A 21,055-nucleotide genomic window follows, 5' to 3' on the forward strand; every position below is an offset into this window, starting at 1 on the left:
TATCTTTATTTTTTATTTAAAAAAAAATTTTCGAAAAAAATACTAACCTTTTTCAAAAACTATTTTCAAAAATCACTAACTCTTTTTCAAAAAATTGTTTTCGAAAATTCACTTCCCCCTCTCATCTTCTTCTATTTGTTTATTGATATACTAACATCTTTCCTTCAACTCTCCAAAAATCCGAACCCCCTCTCTCTGAGTTCAGATTTTCTTCCCTTCTTTTCTTCTACTAACACAAGGATCCCTATACTGTGGTATAAAGGATCTCTATTATTATTATTATTATTATTATTATTCTGTGCCTTCTTCTTTGTCATATGAGCAGGAGCAAGGATAAGAACATTCTTGTGGAAGCAGATCCAGAACCTGAAAGGACTCTAAAAAAAAAAAATTTAAGAGAAGCTAAATTACAACAATCCAGAAATAACCTTTCAGAAATTTTCGAACAGGCAGAGGAGATGGCAGCCGAAAATAATAATAATGAAAGGAGGATGCTTGGTGACTTTACTGCACCTAATTCCAATTTACATGGAAGAAGCATCTCCATTCCTGCCATTGGAGCAAACAACTTTGAGCTGAAACCTCAGTTAGTTTCTCTGATGCAGCAGAACTGCAAGTTTCATGGACTTCCATCTGAAGATCCTTTTCAGTTCTTAACTGAATTCTTGCAGATATGTGATACTGTTAAGACTAATGGAGTAGATCCTGAAGTCTACAGGCTCATGCTTTTCCCTTTTGCTGTAAGAGACAGAGCTAGATTATGGTTGGATTCTCAACCCAAAGACAGCCTGAACTCTTGGGATAAGCTGGTCACGGCTTTCTTAGCCAAGTACTTTCCTCCTCAAAAGCTGAGCAAGCTTAGAGCTGATGTTCAAACCTTCAAACAGAAAGAAGGTGAATCCCTCTATGAAGCTTGGGAAAGATACAAACAGTTAACCAAAAAGTGTCCTTCTGACATGCTTTCAGAATGGACCATCCTGGATATATTCTATGATGGTTTATCTGAGCTATCAAAGATGTCACTGGACACTTCTGCAGGTGGATCCATTCACCTAAAGAAAACGCCTGCAGAAGCTCAAGAACTCATTGACATGGTTGCTAATAACCAGTTCATGTACACTTCTGAAAGGAGTCCTGTGAGTAATGGGACGCCTATGAAGAAGGGAGTTCTTGAGGTTGATACTCTGAATGCCATATTGGCTCAGAATAAAATATTAACTCAGCAAGTCAATATGATCTCTCAGAGTCTGCATGGAATGCAAGCTGCATCCAACAGTACTCAAGAGGCATCTTCTGAAGAAGAAGCCTATGATCTTGAGAACCCTGCAATAGCAGAGGTAAATTACTTAGGTGAACCTTATGGAAACACCTATAACTCAACATGGAGAAATCATCCAAATTTCTGATGGAAGGATCAAAAGCCCCAACAAGGCTTTAATAATGGTGGAAGAAACAGGTTTAGCAATAGCAAGCCTTTCCCATCATCAACTCAGCAACAGACAGAGAACTCTGAACAAAATGCTTCTAATTTAGCAAATCTAGTCTCTGATCTATCTAAGGCCACTGTAAGTTTCATGAATGAAACAAGGTCTTCCATTAGAAATCTGGAAGCACAAGTGGGCCAGCTGAGTAAAAGGATCACTGAAATCCCTCCTAGTACTCTCCCAAGCAATACAGAAGAGAATCCAAAAGGAGAGTGCAAGGCCATTGACATAAGCGCCATGGCCGAACCTGTGAGGAGAGGAGAGGACGTGAATCCCAAGGAGGAAGACCTCCTGGGACGTCCAGTGATCAATAAGGAGCTTCCCTCTGAGGAACCAAAGGACTCTGAGGCTCATCTAGAGACCATAGAGATTCCATTGAACCTCCTTATGCCCTTCATGAGCTCTGATGAGTATTCCTCTTCTGAAGAGAATGAGGATGTTACTGAAGAGCAAACTGCCAAGTTTCTTGGTGCAATCATGAAGCTGAATGCCAAATTATTTGGCATTGATGCTTGGGAAGTTGAACCTCCCTTGTTCATCAATGAACTAAGTGATCTGGATCAACTGACATTGCCTCAGAAGAGACAGGATCCTGGAAAGTTCATAATACCTTGTACCATAGGCACCATGATCTTTAAGGCTCTGTGTGACCTTGGTTCAGGAATAAACCTCATGCCCCTCTCTGTAATAGAGAAACTGGGAATCTATGGGGTGCAAGCTGCTAAAATCTCACTAGAGATGGCAGACAGCTCAAGAAAACAGGCTTATGGACAAGTAGAAGATGTATTAGTAAAGGTTGAGGGCCTTTACATACCTACTGATTTCATAGTCCTGGATACTGGAAAGGAAGAGGATGAATCCATCATCCTAGGAAGACCTTTCCTGGCCACAGCAAGAGCTGTGATTGATATTGACAGAGGTGAAATATTCCTTCAATGGAATGAGAACTCCCTTGTGTTTAAAACTCAAGGATCTCCCTCTGCAACCATGGAGAGGAAGCAGAAAAAGCTTCTCTCCAAGCAGAGTCAACCAGAGCCCCCACAGTCAAACTCTAAGTTTGGTGTTGGGAGGCCACAACCAAACTCTAAGTTTGGTGTTGAACTCCCATATCCAAACTCTAAGTTTGGTGTTGGAGAGTCTCAACAAAGCTCTGCACATCTGTGAGGCTCCATGAGAGCCCACTGTCAAGCTATTGACATTAAAGAAGCGCTTGTTGGGAGGCAACCCAATGTTTATCTAATTCTTATTTTTATTGTTTTTCATGTTTTCTTAGGTTCATGATCATTTGGAGTCACAAAATAAACAAAAAAATTCAAAAACGGAATCAAAAACAGCAGAAGAAAAATCACACCCTGGAGGAGCATCTGTCTGGCGTTCAAACGCCAGAACAGAGCATAGTTCTGGCGCTGAACGCCCAGAATGGGAGCATCCTGGCGCTGAACGCCCAGAACAAGCATGGTTCTGGCGTTCAACGCCAGAAATGGCAGCAAATGGGCGTTGAACGCCCAAAATGGGCACCAACCTGGCGCTGAACGCCCAGAGTTGTGTGCAAGGGCATTTTGCATGCCTAAATTGGTGCAGGGATGTAAATGCCTTGACACCTCAAGATCTCTGGACCTCACAGGATCACCTCAGGATCTATGGACCCCACAGGATCCCCACCTACCTCCACTCACTCTCTTCTCTCTTCTCAATCATCCTCTATTCCCAATAAACACTCTTCCCTATTAACTCTTTACCACTCACATCCAAACACCCACTTTCCTTCAAAATTCAACATCTCTTTCCCACCCAATCCCACCCATATGGCCGAATACACATCTCCCTCCATCTCCTCCATATCTTCTTCTTATTCTTCTATTCTTTCTTCTTTTGCTCGAGGGCGAGCAACATTCTAAGTTTGGTGTGGTAAAAAGCATAGCTTTTTTGTTTTTTCCATAACCATTGATGGCACCTAAGGCTAGAGAAGCCTCTAGAAAGAGGAAAGGGAAGACAAAAGCTTCCATCAAGGGTCTATAGCTCAGTGGTAGAACATGTGACTGCAAATCAAGAGATCCCTGAGATACCTCAGGGGATACATTTTCTTCCACACAATTATTGGAAGCAACTAAGGGTGGAACATCAAGAGCACTCCATCATCCTTCATGAAATCAGAGAAGATCTAAAAGCAATGAAGGAGGAGCAGCAAAGACAAGGAAGAGACATAGAAGAGCTCAAGGACATCACTAAGGTGGACTCATTCCTTGTTCTTACTTTCTCTGTTTTTCATTTTCTATGTTATGTGCTTATCTATGTTTGTGTCTTCATTACATGATCATTAGTAGTTAGTAACTTTGTCTTAAAGACATGAATGTCCTATGAATCCATCACCTCTCTTAAAAGAAAAATGTTTTAATTCAAAAGAACAAGGAGTACATGAGTTTCGAATTTATCCTTGAACTTAGTTTAATTATATTGATGTGGTGACAATGCTTCTTGTTTTCTGAATGTATGCTTGAACAGTGCATATGTCTTTTGAAGTTGTTGTTTAAGAATGTTAAATATGTTGGCTCTTGAAAGAATGATGACTAGGAGACATGTTATTTGATAATCTGAAAAATCATAAAAATGATTCTTGAAGCAAGAAAAAGCAGCAAAGAACAAAGCTTGCAGAAAAAAAAAATAGGCGAAAAAAAAAATAGAAAGAAAAAGAAAAAGCAAGCAGAAAAAGGCAAAAGCTCTTAAAACCAAGAGGCAAGAGCAAAAAGCCAATAACCCTTAAAACCAAAAGGCAAGGGAAATAAAAAGGATCCCAAGGCTTTGAGCATCAGTGGATAGGAGGGCCTAAAGGAATAAAATCCTGGTCTAAGCGGCTAAACCAAGTTGTCCCTAACCATGTGCTTGTGGCGTGTAGGTGTCAAGTGAAAACTTGAGACTGAGCGGTTAAAGTCAAGGTCCAAAGCAAAAAAGAGTGTGCTTAAGAACCCTGGACACCTCTAATTGGGGACTTTAGCAAAGCTGAGTCACAATCTGAAAAGGTTCACCCAATTATGTGTCTGTGGCATTTATGTATCCGGTGGTAATACTGGAAAACAAAGTGCTTAGGGCCACGGCCAAGACTCATAAAATAGCTGTGTTCAAGAATCATCATACTGAACTAGGAGAATCAATAACACTATCTGAACTCTGAGTTCCTATAGATGCCAATCATTCTGAACCTCAATGGATAAAGTGAGATGCCAAAACTATTCAAGAGGCAAAAAGCTATAAGTCCCGCTCATTTGATTGGAGCTATGTTTCATTGATAGTTTGGAATTTATAGTATATTCTATTCTTTTTATCCTATTTTGATTTTCAGTTGCTTGGGGACAAGCAACAATTTAAGTTTGGTGTTGTGATGAGCGGATAATTTATACGCTTTTTGGCATTGTTTTTAGTATGTTTTTAGTAGGATCTAGTTACTTTTAGGGATGTTTTCATTAGTTTTTATGTTAAATTCACATTTCTGGACTTTACTATGAGTTTGTGTGTTTTTCTGTAATTTCAGGTATTTTCTGGCTGAAATTGAGGGACTTGAGCAAAAATCTGATTCAGAGGTTGAAAAAGGGCTGCTGATGCTGTTGGATTCTGACCTCCCTGCACTCAAAGTGGATTTTCTGGAGCTACAGAACTCGAAATGGCGCGCTTCCAATTGCGTTGGAAAGTAGACATCCAGGGCTTTCCAGAAATATATAATAGTCCATACTTTGACCAAGAATTGACAACGTAAACTGGCGTTCAACGCCAGCCTTCTGCCCAAATCTGGCGTCCAGCGCCAGAAAAGGATCCAAAACCAGAGTTGAACGCCCAAACTGGCACAGAAACTGGCGTTCAACTCCACAAATGGCCTCTGCACGTGCAACACTCAGGCTCAGCCCAAGCACACACCAAGTGGGCCCCGAAAGTGGATTTATGCATCAATTACTTACTCATGTAAACCCTAGTAGCTAGTTTATTATAAATAGGACCTTTTACTAGTGTATTAGGCATCTTTGGACGCCTGGTTCTTAGATCAGAGGGGCTGGCCATCTCGGCCATGCCTGGACCTTCACTTATGTATTTTCATACGGTAGAGTTTCTACACTCCATAGATTAAGGTGTGGAGCTCTGCTGTTCCTCAAAGATTAATGCAAAGTACTACTGTTTTCTATTCAATTCTTCTTATTTCGCTTCTAAGATATCCATTCGCACCCAAGAACGTGATGAAGGTGATGATTATGTGTGACGCTCATCATCCTTCTCCCTTATGAATGCGTGCCTGACAAACACTTCTGTTCTACATGAATTAAGCTAGAATAAATATCTCTTAGATCTCCTAACCAGAATCTTCGTGGCGTACGCTAGAATGATGGCGGCATTCAAGAGAATCCGGAAGGTCTAAACCTTGTCTGTGGTATTCTGAGTAGGATTCAATGATTGAATGACTGTGACGAGCTTCAAACTCGCGATTGTTGGGCGTTAGTGACAGACGCAAAAGGAGGGTGAATCCTATTCCAGCATGATCGAGAACCGACAGATGAATAGCCGTGCCGTGACAGGGTGCGTGAGCATATGATTCACTGAGAGGAGGGGATGTAGCCACTGACAACGGTGATGCCCTTGCATACAGCCAGCCATGGAAAGGAGTAAGACTGATTGGATGAAGATAGCAGGAAAGTAGAGGTTCAGAGGAACGAAAAGCATCTCCATTCGCTTATCTGAAATCCCTGCCAATAAATCTACATAAGTATCTCTATCCCTTTTATTGTTTATTTTAATCTAATAAAGTATCATGTTTAAATCCGCCTGACTGAGATTTGCAAGGTGACCATAGCTTGCTTCATACCAACAATCTCCGTGGGATTCGACCCTTACTCACGTAAGGTATTACTTGGACGACCCAGTGCACTTGCTGGTTAGTTGTATCGAAGTTGTGACAATTATGAATTAAGATCAGAGCACCAAGCTTTGGAGCCATTACCAGGATTTGTTAGAACCTGGAGATCACAATTTCGTGCACCAGTTTCCTTCTATTTTCCAGGTTCGATTTTTCCTCCTCTGTCATTTTTTATGTCTGAGTTTGATTTTGCTTGGAGAAAGTTTGGATCTTTCTGCTTTTACTGCGCCTGATTGTTGCGTGTTCTGGAGTTTCTTCGTCTTTTGTATGAATTTTTTCGTCTTTCCTGTTGCTTGATGCTTTTAGGGCTTTTGCATATTATCACTGTTTTTGCTTGTGCTTTCGATGATGGTTTTTGTTTGATTCTGGAGAAAAGGCTGTGTCTTTGACGATTCTCTGCTTGGCATGTTTGGTGTTGTCGAAGCTTTTTGTAAAAAGATAGTGGCTTTGATGAATTTTTGTACTTTTTGTGTTTTTTTGGGGGATGCTGAGACGTAAGCTGTAGATTTTTCCTGAAACCTTGCTTTGTCACTGCCTCCAAAGGATGCCCCAGGACTTTGGTTTGAGTCATGGGATTTTCCTTTTCTGTTTGTTCGTCTGTATCATATTAGTCGAGTTGCTTTGCCCCTCCTTCGAGATGTTTTTTAGTAATCCAATCTTCTTTTCTTTTTGTAGGATTAGTTGGCCTCATGTCTTCTCGCAATAACGTTGCAGATATGTCTTCCAAAGTTCCTGAGGGGATGTCCGATTGGCTGGACTCCCTTGTCCTAATGTGTGTCTCTGTCGAGGATGCTGAATTTTGTGTAGAGCTAAGGAAACGTCATAGGATTTGTGGTACCAGTGCTCGGGAGAGGGATTATGAGCTTGTAGCTCCTGACTCTGATGAGAGGGCTTGTTTTCCTACTTTCGTCAAGGGGGAGCGTCCCTTCTTCTACGCCTATGAATATTTCTTCAGCCAGTTGGACGTTACTTTTCCTTTTACTGCTTTCGAGACCGACTTGTTGTGGTCATGTAACATTGCTCCATCCCAGCTTCATCCGAATTCCTGGGGTTTTATCAAGATATTTCAACTGCTTTGCCAACAGTTAGGCATAACACCTTCTCAAACTCTTTTCCTCTATCTTTTTGTCTCGGCCAAGCCTGGAGGTTCTTCCAAAAAGAAAGCTTCCTGGGTTTCTTTCAGATCGGCCCAGGGGCATAAAGTTTTTGCCATGTATGATGAGTCTTTTAAAGATTTTAAGAATTATTTCTTCCGAGTCCGCGCTGTTGAAGGGGTCCGCCCCTTTTTTTTTTATGAGAATGACGAGCCTGCTTTTCCTCTAGAGTGGCAAAGGAATGTGAGAGTGCCACGTTATACATGGGAGATGCTTAGTGAGGTTGAGCGGGCTTTTGTAGTTGTTCTTGAAGATTTGTGGGGAGAACCACCCCATCTGGATACAAAAAGATTCTTGAGTGATCCATCTTTGGTTCGAACTGCTTTGGGTACTGTCTGACTTGTTTCTATACTTGTTTCTTAGTTTTTCTTCTCCTATGTTGTAACTCGTCATTATGGTTGATTCTGTATTTTCAGAGATGTCGAAAAAAAATGATTCCATGAAGGCCTACAAGAAGGCGAAGAAGGCTGCTGCTGCTCAAAACATCTCGGCCAAGGCGGCCGGAGAGGGATCTTCTCAAGTTCCAGTGAAGCAGCCCGTGCCGAGTTCTCCTGGGCCAAGGAAGGTGATCCCCACTCCTCGAGTTCGTCTGACTGATCCTCCACAGACTTCTGCCATTGCTTCTGGTGCTCCTCCCAATAAGAAACAGAAAACAATTGAGGCCTTTAACCTTGACGCCCCTGATTTTAATGCAATCGAGTTCGTAGATCAGCAAATCGGTCCCTACGGTACCCTCCCCATGGATGATGTGTCAATCCTTCGCCATCTGGATTTTATGACTCGAAACAGTGTTAAAATGGCATATATGGGGGCTGCCCTGTATCGAACTGCTCAGAATCTTCCTCTCCATGCCACCAAAGAATTTATAGAGGAGGCTAAACAGGAGTTCGACCGGATGAAGGGCCTGAAGGAAGAGCTTGAGGTAAAGTTAGCCAAGTTTGAGAATGATCTGGAGAACGAAAAGGTGAGTTCCCTTGCTTTGGCGGCTTCTGTGCGGTTGGCCGAGGACACGGCATTGAGGCATAAGGACAGTTATGTTACGTCTTATCGGGAGGTGGTGCGCCTGAGGGAGGAGTTGGAGAATGCCCGAGCTGATTACTCCGAGCTCCAAGGTCATCTTGTTGGCAGCGTAACTGCTGCCTATGAGAACCTGAAGGAGCAGGTTCAGATTATTGCTCCCGAGGCCGACCTTACTCTTTTCAGCCTGGATAATGTTGTGAGGGATGGTAAAATTGTCCCTGATGACCAGGATGATGATGATGTTGAACCTCCCCCTGTGTCTTTTGCCAAAGTGTCAACCTCTTCAGTTCCTCCAGTTGTGTCTGATCCGGATTGCCAGATTCTGAACCGGGATGATGGAACCGTGGATGCTGTGCCTATTCAGACTCGTCTTCCTTCTCCTTGTACTGATGCTGCCGAAAAGGCTCCCGATCTTTGCTGATTTCTCTTGGATATTTTGTGTGAATAGCCCGGCTTGTGGGCTTCTGAACTCTTGTTTTGTAGTTTGAATATTTTACTCGACTGTGGATATTCTTTTGGGTTGCTTGTTTAGCAACTTTTATTTTTGAAAAACAACAAGTAGTTTTCAAGCTTTTGGGGCTGACCCTGAAGCTCGTTATAATATTGTACTTTATATCCTGCTCGTTTGCGCTTGTCTTAGCACTTTTTGGAGATGTTGGAGCCTTGCTTCTCAGCCTCTTTGGATCGCTTTGCACCTGTTGCTTGCGGGTTGACTCCTTTGTGATCGTGAATGGGCGGGTCCAACTTGTTTCTCGATTTTCTTGCTCTTGCTTGTATTTCTAGCAATCCATAGCCGATTTCTTTATGTTGGTCCTCGTCTTAGCTAGCTTTGTAGTCCTCTTTCTTGGACCTTTGCTAGGTCTCTTTCAGGGACTACTTTTATAGCATTTTTGTGGGAGGTCGACTTCTTTACGTCATCTTTTTCTAAGTTATTTTTGTAATCCTCTTTCTTGGACCTTTGTCAGGTCTCTTTCAGGGATTACTTTTATAACTTTGTTAATTGCAGGAGATCGACTTCTTTGCGTCGTCTTTTTCCAAGTTATTTTTGTATTCTTCTTTCTTGGACCTTTGTTGGGTCTCTTTCAGGGATTACTTATATAACTCGTTTTTGTAGGAGACCGACTTTGTTAGGTCGATCTCTTCTAAGTTATTTTGTAATCCTCTTTCTTGAAACTTTGTCAGGTCTCTTTCAGGGATTACTTATATAACTTATTTTTGTAGGAGACCAACTTCGTTAGGTCAATCTCTTCTAAGTTATTTTGTAATCCTCTTTCTTGGACCTTTGTCAGGTCTCTTTCAGGGATTACTTATATAACTTATTTTTGTAGGAGACCGACTTCGTTAGGTCGATCTCTTCTAAGTTATAGCAATTCCTCTTTTATAGGGTTGGCCAGACCTCTTTCTAGGGATTTGCTGATAACTTGGGTTGACTTGGTCTGACTTCTCAACGTCGGCCAGTCTTTAAGTTATTATTTAGCAATCCATAAGACCTCGTCGGGTTCTTTTTTCGGATCACTTTCGATAACTTCTTGCATTATTCTGTGTTCATCTTTGCCGATTTGTAGAAGGTGGTTTCTGTCTTTCTTTGGTCGACCTTTAGATGAATCGCGTTTTCATCTTTATTGGTCTTTTATCGTGATCGTGCAGTGAATCTGTTTTTCACTTTCTGCCGATCTGTCGCTTTATAATTGGACGATGAATGCTTCAGATTAATGCGTCTTGAGAATTTGTAGAATATCTAAAATATTTTTTATTCAAAAGAAAGCACAAAAATATACATGTTGGAGTTTTTCATCCTTTTAAGTCGGATAATATCTGGATCTCAACTTGGTGCCTCATTTAAAAACCTTTTCAGGAAAAAGAGTGCATCCTATGATGAGATCTTTTACCTTTTCTAGCTATAGTACCTTCTTAGGTTGCAGGCGTGCCACGATCTGGGAAGCTCTCATCCATCGAGTTCGGACAGTCTGTAGTAGCCCTTCCTAAGTACTTCTATGACTCGGTAGGGTCCTTTCCAGTTTGCTGCCAACTTTCCTTCTCCGGGTCGAGTTGTTCCAATATCATTTCGGATTAGGATGAGATCATTCTCCGCGAAACCTCTTGGCACTACCTTTTGATTATATCTTGAAGCCATTCGGCGCTTTAGCGCTTCTTCCCTGATCTGAGATCTTTCTTGGATTTCCGGAAGTAGGTCGAGTTCTTCTCTTTGAAGTTGAGAGTTGGCTTCTTCATTGTAGTGGACTACTCTAGGCGACCCTTCTTCGACCTCTACTGGGATTATTGCCTCCACTCCGTATGCTAATCAGAACGGTGATTCGTTTGTGGTGGAATATGGCGTAGTTCGATATGCCCATAGGACATGTGGAAGTTCTTCAGCCCAAGCTCCCTTCGCATCTTGCAATCTCTGTTTCAACCCAGCCAATAAGACTTTGTTGGCAGCTTCGGCTTGCCCATTGGCTTGAGGATGTTCGACGGAGGTAAACTGGTGCTTTATGTTCAAGTCGGCTACTAATTTCCTGAAGCCTGCATCTGTGAATTGAGTGCTATTGTCTGTGGTGATGGAGTATGGAACCCCGAACCTTGTGACAATATTCCTATATAGGAATTTCTGGCTTCTTTGAGCAGTGGCATTGGCTAGGGGCTCTGCCTCAATCCACTTTGTGAAATAGTCTACTCCAACTATGAGGAATTTGACTTGTCCTGATCCCTGGGGAAAGGGTCCGAGAAGATCGAGTCCCCATTTCGCAAATGGCCAAGGCGAAGTTACGCTGATGAGCTCTTCTGGCGGGGCGATGTGAAAGTTGGCATGTTTCTGGCATGGGGGACATGTCTTTACAAATTCTGTAGCTTCCTTTTGTAGAGTTGGCCAGTAAAATCCCGCCCGAAGTACCTTTTTGGTGAGAGCTTGTGCTCCGAGATGATTGCCACAAATACCACTGTGTACTTCCTCTAAAACTTCCCTTGTGTTAGAGGTCAGCACACATTTTAACAATGGTATTGAAATCCCTCTTTTGTATAGGGTGTTGTTTATGATGGTGTAGTACTGAGCCTCCCGTTTTAACCTCTTTGCTTCCTTCTCATTTGTGGGGAGTGTTTCTTTTTTGAGGTAATTAATTATGGGGGTCATCCATCCTTGATCCTGACTTGTTATAGCTAGGACTTTTTCTGCTTCCGAGATTGACGGGTTCTGTAGCATTTCCTGGATGAGGCTTCTATTGTTGCCCCATAGTTTGGTGCTGGCTAGCTTTGAGAGTGCATCAGCTCGGGCGTTTTGTTCGCAGGGTATGTGGCAGATCTTATATTCCCTAAGTTGTCCGAGCTGTTCTTTGGTTATATCCAAATACTTTTTCATGGTGGGATCTTTGGCTTGGTAACTCCCTATTATCTGTGAGGTGACTACTTGTGAGTCGCTGAAGATGTTGAGTTTTTGAGCTCCAACCTCCTTAGCCAGCTTCAAACCAGCTAGTAACGCTTCATATTCTGCCTGGTTGTTTGAGGCTGGGAACCCAAATTTGAGGGAAAGCTCAACTTGGGTTCCTTGGTTGCTTTCTATTATTACACCTGTGCCACTTCCAGTCTTATTTAAAGATCCATCCACGTAGAGATTTCATTCTGTGGGGGTTTCCAGGGTATCTGTGAATTCTGCAATGAAGTCGGCCAAGTATTGTGATTTGATGGCTGTCCGAGCTTCATATTGGAGGTCAAACTCGGATAACTCGACTGCCCATTGTAAAATTCTGCATGCTAGATCTATTTTCTGCAGTATCCCTTTTGAATAAGATGTCGGCAGAACTCCCTTGGTCTATTAATGTGCGGTGGAGATTGGCGTTTACCAGTATGATGGTGATGACCATGGGATCGTCGTGTCCTGAGATGATACCGGATGCGTCTTCTTTGGTGAACGTGATTGCAGGGATGTCAGGTGCTTCCTCCTTCCCTTCGACATGATATACTTCTTTGAGGTATCTTTTGCGGGATGATTTGGAGATTCCACCTCCTGCAAATCCTCCGTGTATCATATGGACATGTCTTTCTGGCGTACGAGGTGATCGCTCAGCTCGTCCGACGTCTTCATCTCTTCGTCTTTTTCTTTGTTCATCATCTCGGGTGGCTAGATACCGATTTAGTTTTCCTTCCCTTACTAACTTTTCAATGATGTTTTTTAAGTCGAAGCACTCGTTGGTGGAATGTCCTCGGACCCGATGATATTCACAGTATTCGTTCCGATTTCCTCTTCCTTTTTTTCCTTTGAGTGGTCGAGCTGGGGGTATCTTTTCTGTGTTACAGACTTTTTTGTAAATATCCACAAGGGACACCCGAAGAGGGGTGTAATTATGATACTTTTTGATTTTTTCGCCCGTTCGATCTTCCTTCTTCTTGGATTCTTTATCTTTATCTCGGTAGGTGAAACCGGATTTTGAGGCTTCTCCAAGTCGAGAATTTTCTTCCATGTTGATGTACTTCTCTGCCCACTCTTGTACCTCATCTAGGGATGTGGGATATTTCTTTGATATAGATTGGCTAAAGGGTCCTTCTTATAGGCCGTTGATGAGGCCCATGATGGCGGCCTCTGTTGGTAAGCTTTGTATGTCTAGGCACGTTTTGTTGAATCTTTCCATGTAGTTGCGAAGACTTTCCCGATCTCCTTACTTGATACCTAGTAGACTGGGGGCGTGCTTAGCCTTGTATTTTTGGATGGAGAATCTGGCCAGGAATTTTTTGGCCAGGTCGTCAAAGTTGGAGATGGACTTTGGAGGTAGGTTGTCGAACCATCTAATTGCTATCTTCGTGAGAGTCGTTGGAAAAGCTTTGCAGCGAACGGCGTCTGAGGCGTCGGTGAGGTACATTCTGCTTCTGAAGTTGCTGAGTTGATGGTTGGGATCTGTAGTGCCATCATACAAAGTCATATCCAGAAGTTTTTAGGGATTTTAGTCTTCATGATTTCCCTAGTGAATGGATCCTGATCTTTGCGAGAGTTGTCTTCAGAGGTTGTCCGGGTAGTCTTTGCTTTGAGATCGGCTTCAAGTTGTAGAAGTTTATCTTCTAATTCATGACGTCGCCTTACCTCTCTTTGTAGATCCTTGCCGACTTCTTGCTGGTACTGGCTTTCTTTTTCGAGTTGCTTTAGGCGATCTTCAAGTGCTTCTATTACTCCCGGATGTGATGAGTTTTTGTCTCCGTTAGATTCCGGAGTGTCCTTTGGTGTGGCAACCGTGTTTTTGTGCGGCGTTCTGTCCTCTAAATCTGAGTTGTAGTCGTTATCCTGTTCGTCCGCCATGGTGATGAGATGACTTTCAGGTTCCCCGGCAACGGCGTCAATGTTCCGAGGGTTACCTGAAACTGTAGGTCAATCTCGGATGAGATCTTCTGTATTGGTCGGAGATGACGTATCCGGCTGGCTGGTGGCGGTCGGAGCTGTTGTATCCGACTTGTTGGCTGACTTCTGATCCTTGGTCACCGGAGGGTGGGGGGTACCTGCAAGAACTCCGATGCTTAAGTTAGCAGGGGTATTAAGCATGTTTATTGTAGAATCAGAGTATGAGTTATACCTAGGTGCTCCAATATATTTATAGTAGTGTGGGCTGACCTTTCAGATAAGATAAGTTAGTTATCTTATCTTATCTTATCTTTGGGTGGGGTCAGCTTATCTTCAAGGGAACCACCTTTATCTCTTTAGGCTTTGGACTGCCTTTGGATTTAGGTCGTGTTCCTCTATTTGGGCCCTTTATTGGGCTTTCCTGTCGATTTGGCCGACCTCTTTGAGAAGAGGTCGGGTAGCCTGACCTGAAGAGGTCGGTCGCTTTGTCGCCAATCATCTCAGGTCGGATAGCTCGACCCAGGGTGTGAACAAGAGCCAAAGTGAAACCCTTCAGGATTCCAAAAGTATTTTAATTAAACACACTTTACCCAACTCTTTCGATTCCACTGCCCTCAATCAATCAGTTACATAAAAAAATGTGAAGGATATTGGAACCATGCACGTACATTTAATTCTGTCTCTCTCCTACTCACACCACCATTTACCATTATTAACTATTTAATAAAGCAATTTGAACTGGGGGCTACAAGGTCTAACCCAATTGGCCGAGTTACTCGCTCAATAACTGACTTATGTTTCATTAATAAGCTCAACCTGCTTTATTAAACACATTCCCAGGCTAAACTTGGGGGCTATGATCTGACTGCTACAATCAAGTCATAACTCGGTAAAATGCAGCATAGTTCGGCGTTACGTGTTACAACCGAGCTCAACGGCCTACATCCTAGAATCAAAACGTCCAACTAGACATCATCACTCATTAAACCTTATTATTACTCTTCAATTCAGACAATAAAGCAGAAATATAACCGACCTGTTTCATTCCACTTATAAAAAGGTATGATCTTCTATCTTAAGGGACACATTGAATTCTCAATACTAACTTAAGTTTCAGATTGCCTTTGCAGGTACACTCCCCCCTTGTTTCTTGTTCACACTCTGCACGATTGGACATCTCCCCAGGCGTGAAGCTCGGACATTCTCAAGACTCATAGATCGGCACCAAAGATAACAACTCGGCGCTGACTCCCAGAAGCCGAGCTACCCTCCAGGTATCCACACAGGAATAGGACTAAATTGGATCAACTCAATTGACCTAAACTAACTACCAGACTAGATCGGTTTGGGAGGAAAATTATTTGGTATCAAATCGATCAAAAATCTGAAAACTTGGTCAATACTTGTTTAATAGTAGAATCAGTCCAATTTTTTAGTGGTTAACAAATTTAAATAAATAACAAAAAATCAATTTTAAAAATATATAACATTATTTTATTATACTAGTTCAACTTTAATTAAACTTTGGTTAAACTTTTAAACTTCTAACTCTATCAATTTGATATCCAATTCAGTTTTTAAAACATTGTAAATTACTACGCTCTTATTTATAACCAAGGTTCTAAAAATCAAATCTATCATTAAATTAGTATAACAAAAATTTAAAAGTTCAACCAAGGTTCAATCGCCATTAAACCAATAGAATTAATGTTTAAAGATTTAAAGATTCAAATGAAATTTAATAAAAATTGAATCGAATATAATTAGACATAATTTTTATAGAAAAAGGTATTTTTTATAATTTATTATATTAAATCAATTAATTGCTAAAACATTGTATCAGTTCGATCGGTTAACTGATTTTTTCAATTCTTTAATCGATTCATTACCAATCCGATTTTTATATTTGTATAAAGAGTGTTTAGTATGTGAATAATATTCTTCAAACAAAAATACACAATTTCTATCGCTCGTCTAAATTATTATGACAACCTTCAACTAATATTGTACTGTCAATTTAAATTTATATCTTCAACTTGAAAATAAGAATAAAGAGTGGAAATCACTCTATAAAAATGGAGATAGACATAAAATTTCTTCATTGAAAAAAGAGTTGTCACTAGGGACGAAACTATGTTGTAGCCAAAGGGGGTAAAGCCCCCTGTTCATACCCTGGGTCGAGCTGTCCAAACCGGGATGTTCAGTAGCAAAGCGACCGACCTGTTCAGGTCAAGTGGACCGACCTCTTTACGAAGAACTCGGCCAAATCGACAGGAAAGTCCAGTAAAGGGCCCAAATAGAGGAACACAGCCCAATCTAAAGGCAGCCAAAGCCTAGAAGGATAAAGGCGGTTCCCCAGAAGATAAGATGACCTCACTTAAAGATAAGATAAGATAAGATAACTATCTTATCCCCAGAAAGGTCACTCCACACTACTATAAATACACTGGAGCACCCAGGTATAACTCATACTCTGATTCTACATAAAACCTGCTTAATACCCGTGCTAACTTAAGCATCAGAATCTCTTGCAGGTACCCCCCACCCTCCGGTGGCCAAGGATCAGCAGTGCAGCAAGTCCAACAAGTCAGACACAACAGCTCCGGCCGCCATCAGCCAGCTGGACACACCATCTCCGACCAGCATAGAAGATCTCGTCCGAGATCGACCTACAGTTTCAGGTAACCCTCGGAACATTGGCGCCGTTGCCGGGGAACCTGGAAGTCATCCCAAAACCATGGCGGACGGCCATGACAACGACAACGATTCAGATCTGGAAAACAGAACACCGTACAAGAACGCGGACACTACGCTAAAGGATACCCCGGAATCCAACAGGGACAAAAACTCGCCAAATCCGGGAGCCATGGAAGCACTCCAAGATCGTTTAAAGCAACATGAGAAAGAAACCCAGCAACAATGGGAGATCGGAAAAGATCTACAGAGAGAGGTACGGCGACGCCGAGAACTAGAAGAAAAACTACAGCAATTAGAGGCCGACCTCAAAACAAAAGCCCCTCGGACCACTCCTGAGGAAAATTCACACAAAGAACAGGACCCATTCACCAGGAAAATCATGAAGACCAAAATTCCAAAAGATTTCAAGCTCCTGGATATGGTTCTGTATGATGGCACTACAGCTCCCAACCACCATCTTAGCAATTTCAGAAGCAGGATGTACCTTACCGATGCCTCAGATGCCGTTCGCTGCAAAGCTTTCCCAACAACTCTCACAAAAACGGCGATCAGATGGTTCAACAACCTACATCTCAAACTTCGACGACCTGGCCAAAAAGTTCCTGGCCAGATTCTCCATCCAGAAAGATAAGGCCAAGCACGCACCCAGCTTACTAGGGATCAAGCAAGGAGATCGGGAGAGCCTCCGCAACTACATGGAAAGATTCAACAAAACATGCATGGACATACAAAGTTTACCAACAGAGGCCGCCATCATGGGGCTTATCAATGGCTTACGAGAAGGATCTTTCAGCCAATCCATATCAAAAAAGTATCCTACCTCCTTAGATGAAGTACAAGAGCGAGCAGAAAAATACATCAACATGGAAGAGAACGCTCGGTTGGGAGAAACCTCAAAATCTGGAGCCTCTTACCGAGACAAAGACAAGGACTCCAAAAGAAAAGAAGATCGACAGGGTGAGAAAATCAAAAAGTACCACAACTACACTCCTCTCAAAGCATCCCTGGTCGATGTGTACAAAGAAGTCTGCCATACAGAAAAAATCCCCCCAGCGCGACCACTCAAAGGCAAAAGGGGGGGAGGAAATTGGATGGAATATTGCGAATACCATCGAATTCGAGGGCACTCTACCAAGGAATGCTTCGACTTGAAAAATATCATAGAAAAATTGATAAGAGAAGGAAAATTAGATCGATTTCTGGCCACCCGGGATGACGACCAAAGAAAAAGACGGAGAGACGAAGATGATGGACGAACTGAACGGTCACCTCGGACACCAGAAAGACACGTCCACATGATACATGGCGGATTCGCAGGAGGTGGGATCTCCAAATCGTCCCGAAAGAGATATCTCAAAGAAGTATACCACGTTGAGGGAAAGAAGGAAGCACCCGACATCCCGGCGATAACATTTACTAAAGAGGACGCATCCGGCATCATCCCGGGACACGACGATCCCATGGTCATCACAATTATACTGGAAAACGCCAATCTACACCGCACACTAATAGACCAAGGGAGTTCTGCCGACATCTTGTTCAAAACAGCTTTCGACAAACTCGGCTTAGACGAAAGTGAACTTAGAGCATACCCGAACAATCTATTTGGACTAGGAGATACTCCGATACAACCCTTGGGATACGTATCGCTACATACTACTTTTGAAAAGGGAACCAATCTAGGACCCTCAAAATAGACTACATTGTGGTCGACGTAAGTTCAGCCTACAATGCTCTCATAGGTCGGACAACACTCAATCAACTCGGCGCAATAGTGTCAACTCCACATCTATGCATGAAATTCCCAACTACAGAGGGGATAGCCACGGTAAAAGCAGATCAAAAGATGGCATGTCACTGTTATAATGAGCTTAAACCTCAAAGGCAGAGGAGAAGAGTGTCATACAATTGAGCTTGGTGGAGCTCAGCATCGAGAAGAACTCCGTCCGCACCCAAAAGGCGAGATAGAGAAGGTTTAGATTGGAGACACCTCGGATAAAACGACTAATATCGGCACGGTCCTAAGAGGAGACTCAAAAGAATCACTGATACAATTCCTGCGAGATAATGTCGACCTCTTTGCATGGAAAGCCGCAGACATGCCAGGCATAGACCCTAAGTTAATGTGCCACAAGTTGGCGGTCTATCCAGGATCTCGGCCGGTGCAGCAAAAGCGAAGAAAACTCGGACCAGAACGATCCCAAGCTGTGGAAGAACAAGTACAAACGCTACTGGAGGCAGGATTCATAAGAGAAGTCAAGTACCCGCTATGGCTAGCCAACGTCGTTTTGGTGAAAAAATCAAACGGGAAGTGGCGCATGTGTATCGATTACACCGATCTCAACAAAGCCTGCCCAAAAGATCCATACCCACTTCCAAGTATTGACGCTCTGGTAGATGCTTCCTTCGGATACAGATACCTCTCGTTTATGGATGCGTACTCAGGATATAATCAAATTCCCATGTATCCACCAGATCAGGAAAAAACCTCGTTCTTAACGCCAAAGGCAAACTACTGCTACATCGTGATGCCTTTCGGTCTCAAGAACGCAGGAGCTACTTATCAAAGGCTAATGAATAAAGTCTTCTCAGATCATATCGGAAAAATCATGGAAGTATATGTGGACGACATGCTGATAAAGACACAAAGCAAAGATACACTACTGTCCGACCTGGCTCAAGTATTTGGCACTATAAGGAAGCAAAACATGCGACTCAACCCCGCAAAATGCACCTTCGCAGTTGAAGCAGGCAAATTCTTAGGCTTCATGCTCACACAAAGGGGAATTGAAGCAAATCCAGACAAATGTCAAGCCATACTTAACATGAAGAGCCCAACCTGTGTCAAAGAGGTACAGCAACTCAATGGGAGATTGGCCGCCCTATCCCGATTCTTAGCAGGAGCTGCGATAAGATCTCTCCCCTTCTATGCTACTTTAAGAAAGGGAAAACAGTTCGAATGGACGACAAAATGTGAGCAAGCTTTCCGAGACTTCAAGGAGTTCTTAGGACGGCCACCTATCCTATCTCGACCACGAGAAGGAGAACCACTTATATTATATCTCGCAGTAGGAAGCCGGGCAATAGCCTCAGCACTAGTCAGAGAAGACGAAAATGGGTAACAACCCGTCTACTTCATTAGCAAAGCACTACAGGGATCCGAGCTGAACTACCAGAAAATAGAAAAATTTGCCTATACTCTCATCCTAACATCTCGACGACTCCGCCCATACTTCCAGGCTCACACCATTAAGGTTAGAACCAACCAGCCCATAAAAGGAATACTGCAGAAAACAGATTTAGCAGGCAGAATTCTACAGTGGGCAGTCGAGTTATCAGAATTCGACCTCCAATATGAAGCTCGAACGGCCATCAAATCACAGTATCTGGCCGAATTCATCGCAGAATTCACAGATACCCCAGAAACTCCCACAGAATGGAATCTCTACGTGGACGGTTCCTCAAATAAAACTGGAAGCGGCGCAGGCGTGATAATAGAAAGCAACCAAGGAACCCAAATTGAGCTATCCCTCATGTTCGGGTTCTCGGCCTCCAATAACCAAGCGGAATATGAAGCATTATTAGCTGGTTTGAAGCTGGCTAAAGAGGTCGGAGCTCAAAAACTCAACATTCACAGCGATTCACAAGTGGTCACATCACAAATAACAGGGAGTTACCAAGCCAAAGACCCCACCATGAAAAAATATTTGGACAAAACCAAGTAATTACTCGGACAAATCGGGGAATATAAGATCTGCCACATACCCCGAGAACAAAACGCCCGAGCTGATGCACTTTCAAAACTAGCCAGCACCAAACCCGGGGGCAACAATAAAAGCCTCATCCAGGAAATGTTGCAAAACCCGTCAATCTCGGAAGAAGAAAAGGTCCTGGCCATAACAAGTCAGGACCAAGGATGGATAAACCCCATAATCAGCTACCTCAAAGAAGGAACACTCCCCGCAGAAGAAAAAGAGGCAAAAAAGTTAAAAAGGGAGGCACAGTACTACACCATCATAAACAATATCCTGTACAAAAGAGGAATCTCAATACCCTTACTAAAATACGTGCCGACCTCCAACACAAGGGAAGTGCTAGAAGAAATACATAGCGGCATTTGTGGTAATCATCTCGGAGCGCGAGCTCTCGCCAAAAAAGTACTTCGGGCAGGATTGTATTGGCCAACTCTACAGAAAGAAGCCACAGAATTTGTAAAGACATGTCCACCATGTCAAAAACATGCCAACTTTCACATCGCCCCCCCAGAAGAGCTCATCAGCGTGACCTCGCCTTGGCCATTCGCAAAATGGGGACTCGATCTTCTCGGCCCCTTCCCACAGGGATCAGGACAAGTTAAATTTCTCATAGTAGGAGTAGATTACTTTACGAAGTGGATCGAAGCAGAGCCCCTAGCCAATGCCACCGCTCAAAGAAGTCAAAAATTCTTATATAGAAATATTGTCACAAGATTCGGGATTCCATATTCGAT

General features: G+C 42.8%; 1 protein-coding gene and 1 non-coding gene across 2 annotated transcripts; one reads left to right on the forward strand and one right to left on the reverse strand.

Moving 5' to 3' along the window:
- Window positions 1–854: 854 nt before the first annotated feature.
- LOC148573356 (small nucleolar RNA R71) lies at window positions 855–962 on the reverse strand. Its single transcript, XR_015906834.1, has one exon. It is a non-coding gene; the product is annotated as a small nucleolar RNA R71 (small nucleolar RNA).
- Window positions 963–8,328: 7,366 nt separating this feature from the next.
- LOC148573357 (uncharacterized) lies at window positions 8,329–8,973 on the forward strand. Its single transcript, XM_088505746.1, has one exon. It carries the CDS (start codon window positions 8,329–8,331, stop codon window positions 8,971–8,973), a length of 645 nt encoding a protein of 214 aa, XP_088361872.1.
- The last annotated feature ends 12,082 nt before the right edge of the window (window positions 8,974–21,055 follow it).

This window comes from Arachis ipaensis, chromosome B2, assembly GCF_059453495.1.
Source record: "Arachis ipaensis isolate K30076 ecotype BB chromosome B2, ASM5945349v1, whole genome shotgun sequence".
In the NCBI taxonomy this organism is placed as follows: domain Eukaryota; kingdom Viridiplantae; phylum Streptophyta; class Magnoliopsida; order Fabales; family Fabaceae; genus Arachis; species Arachis ipaensis.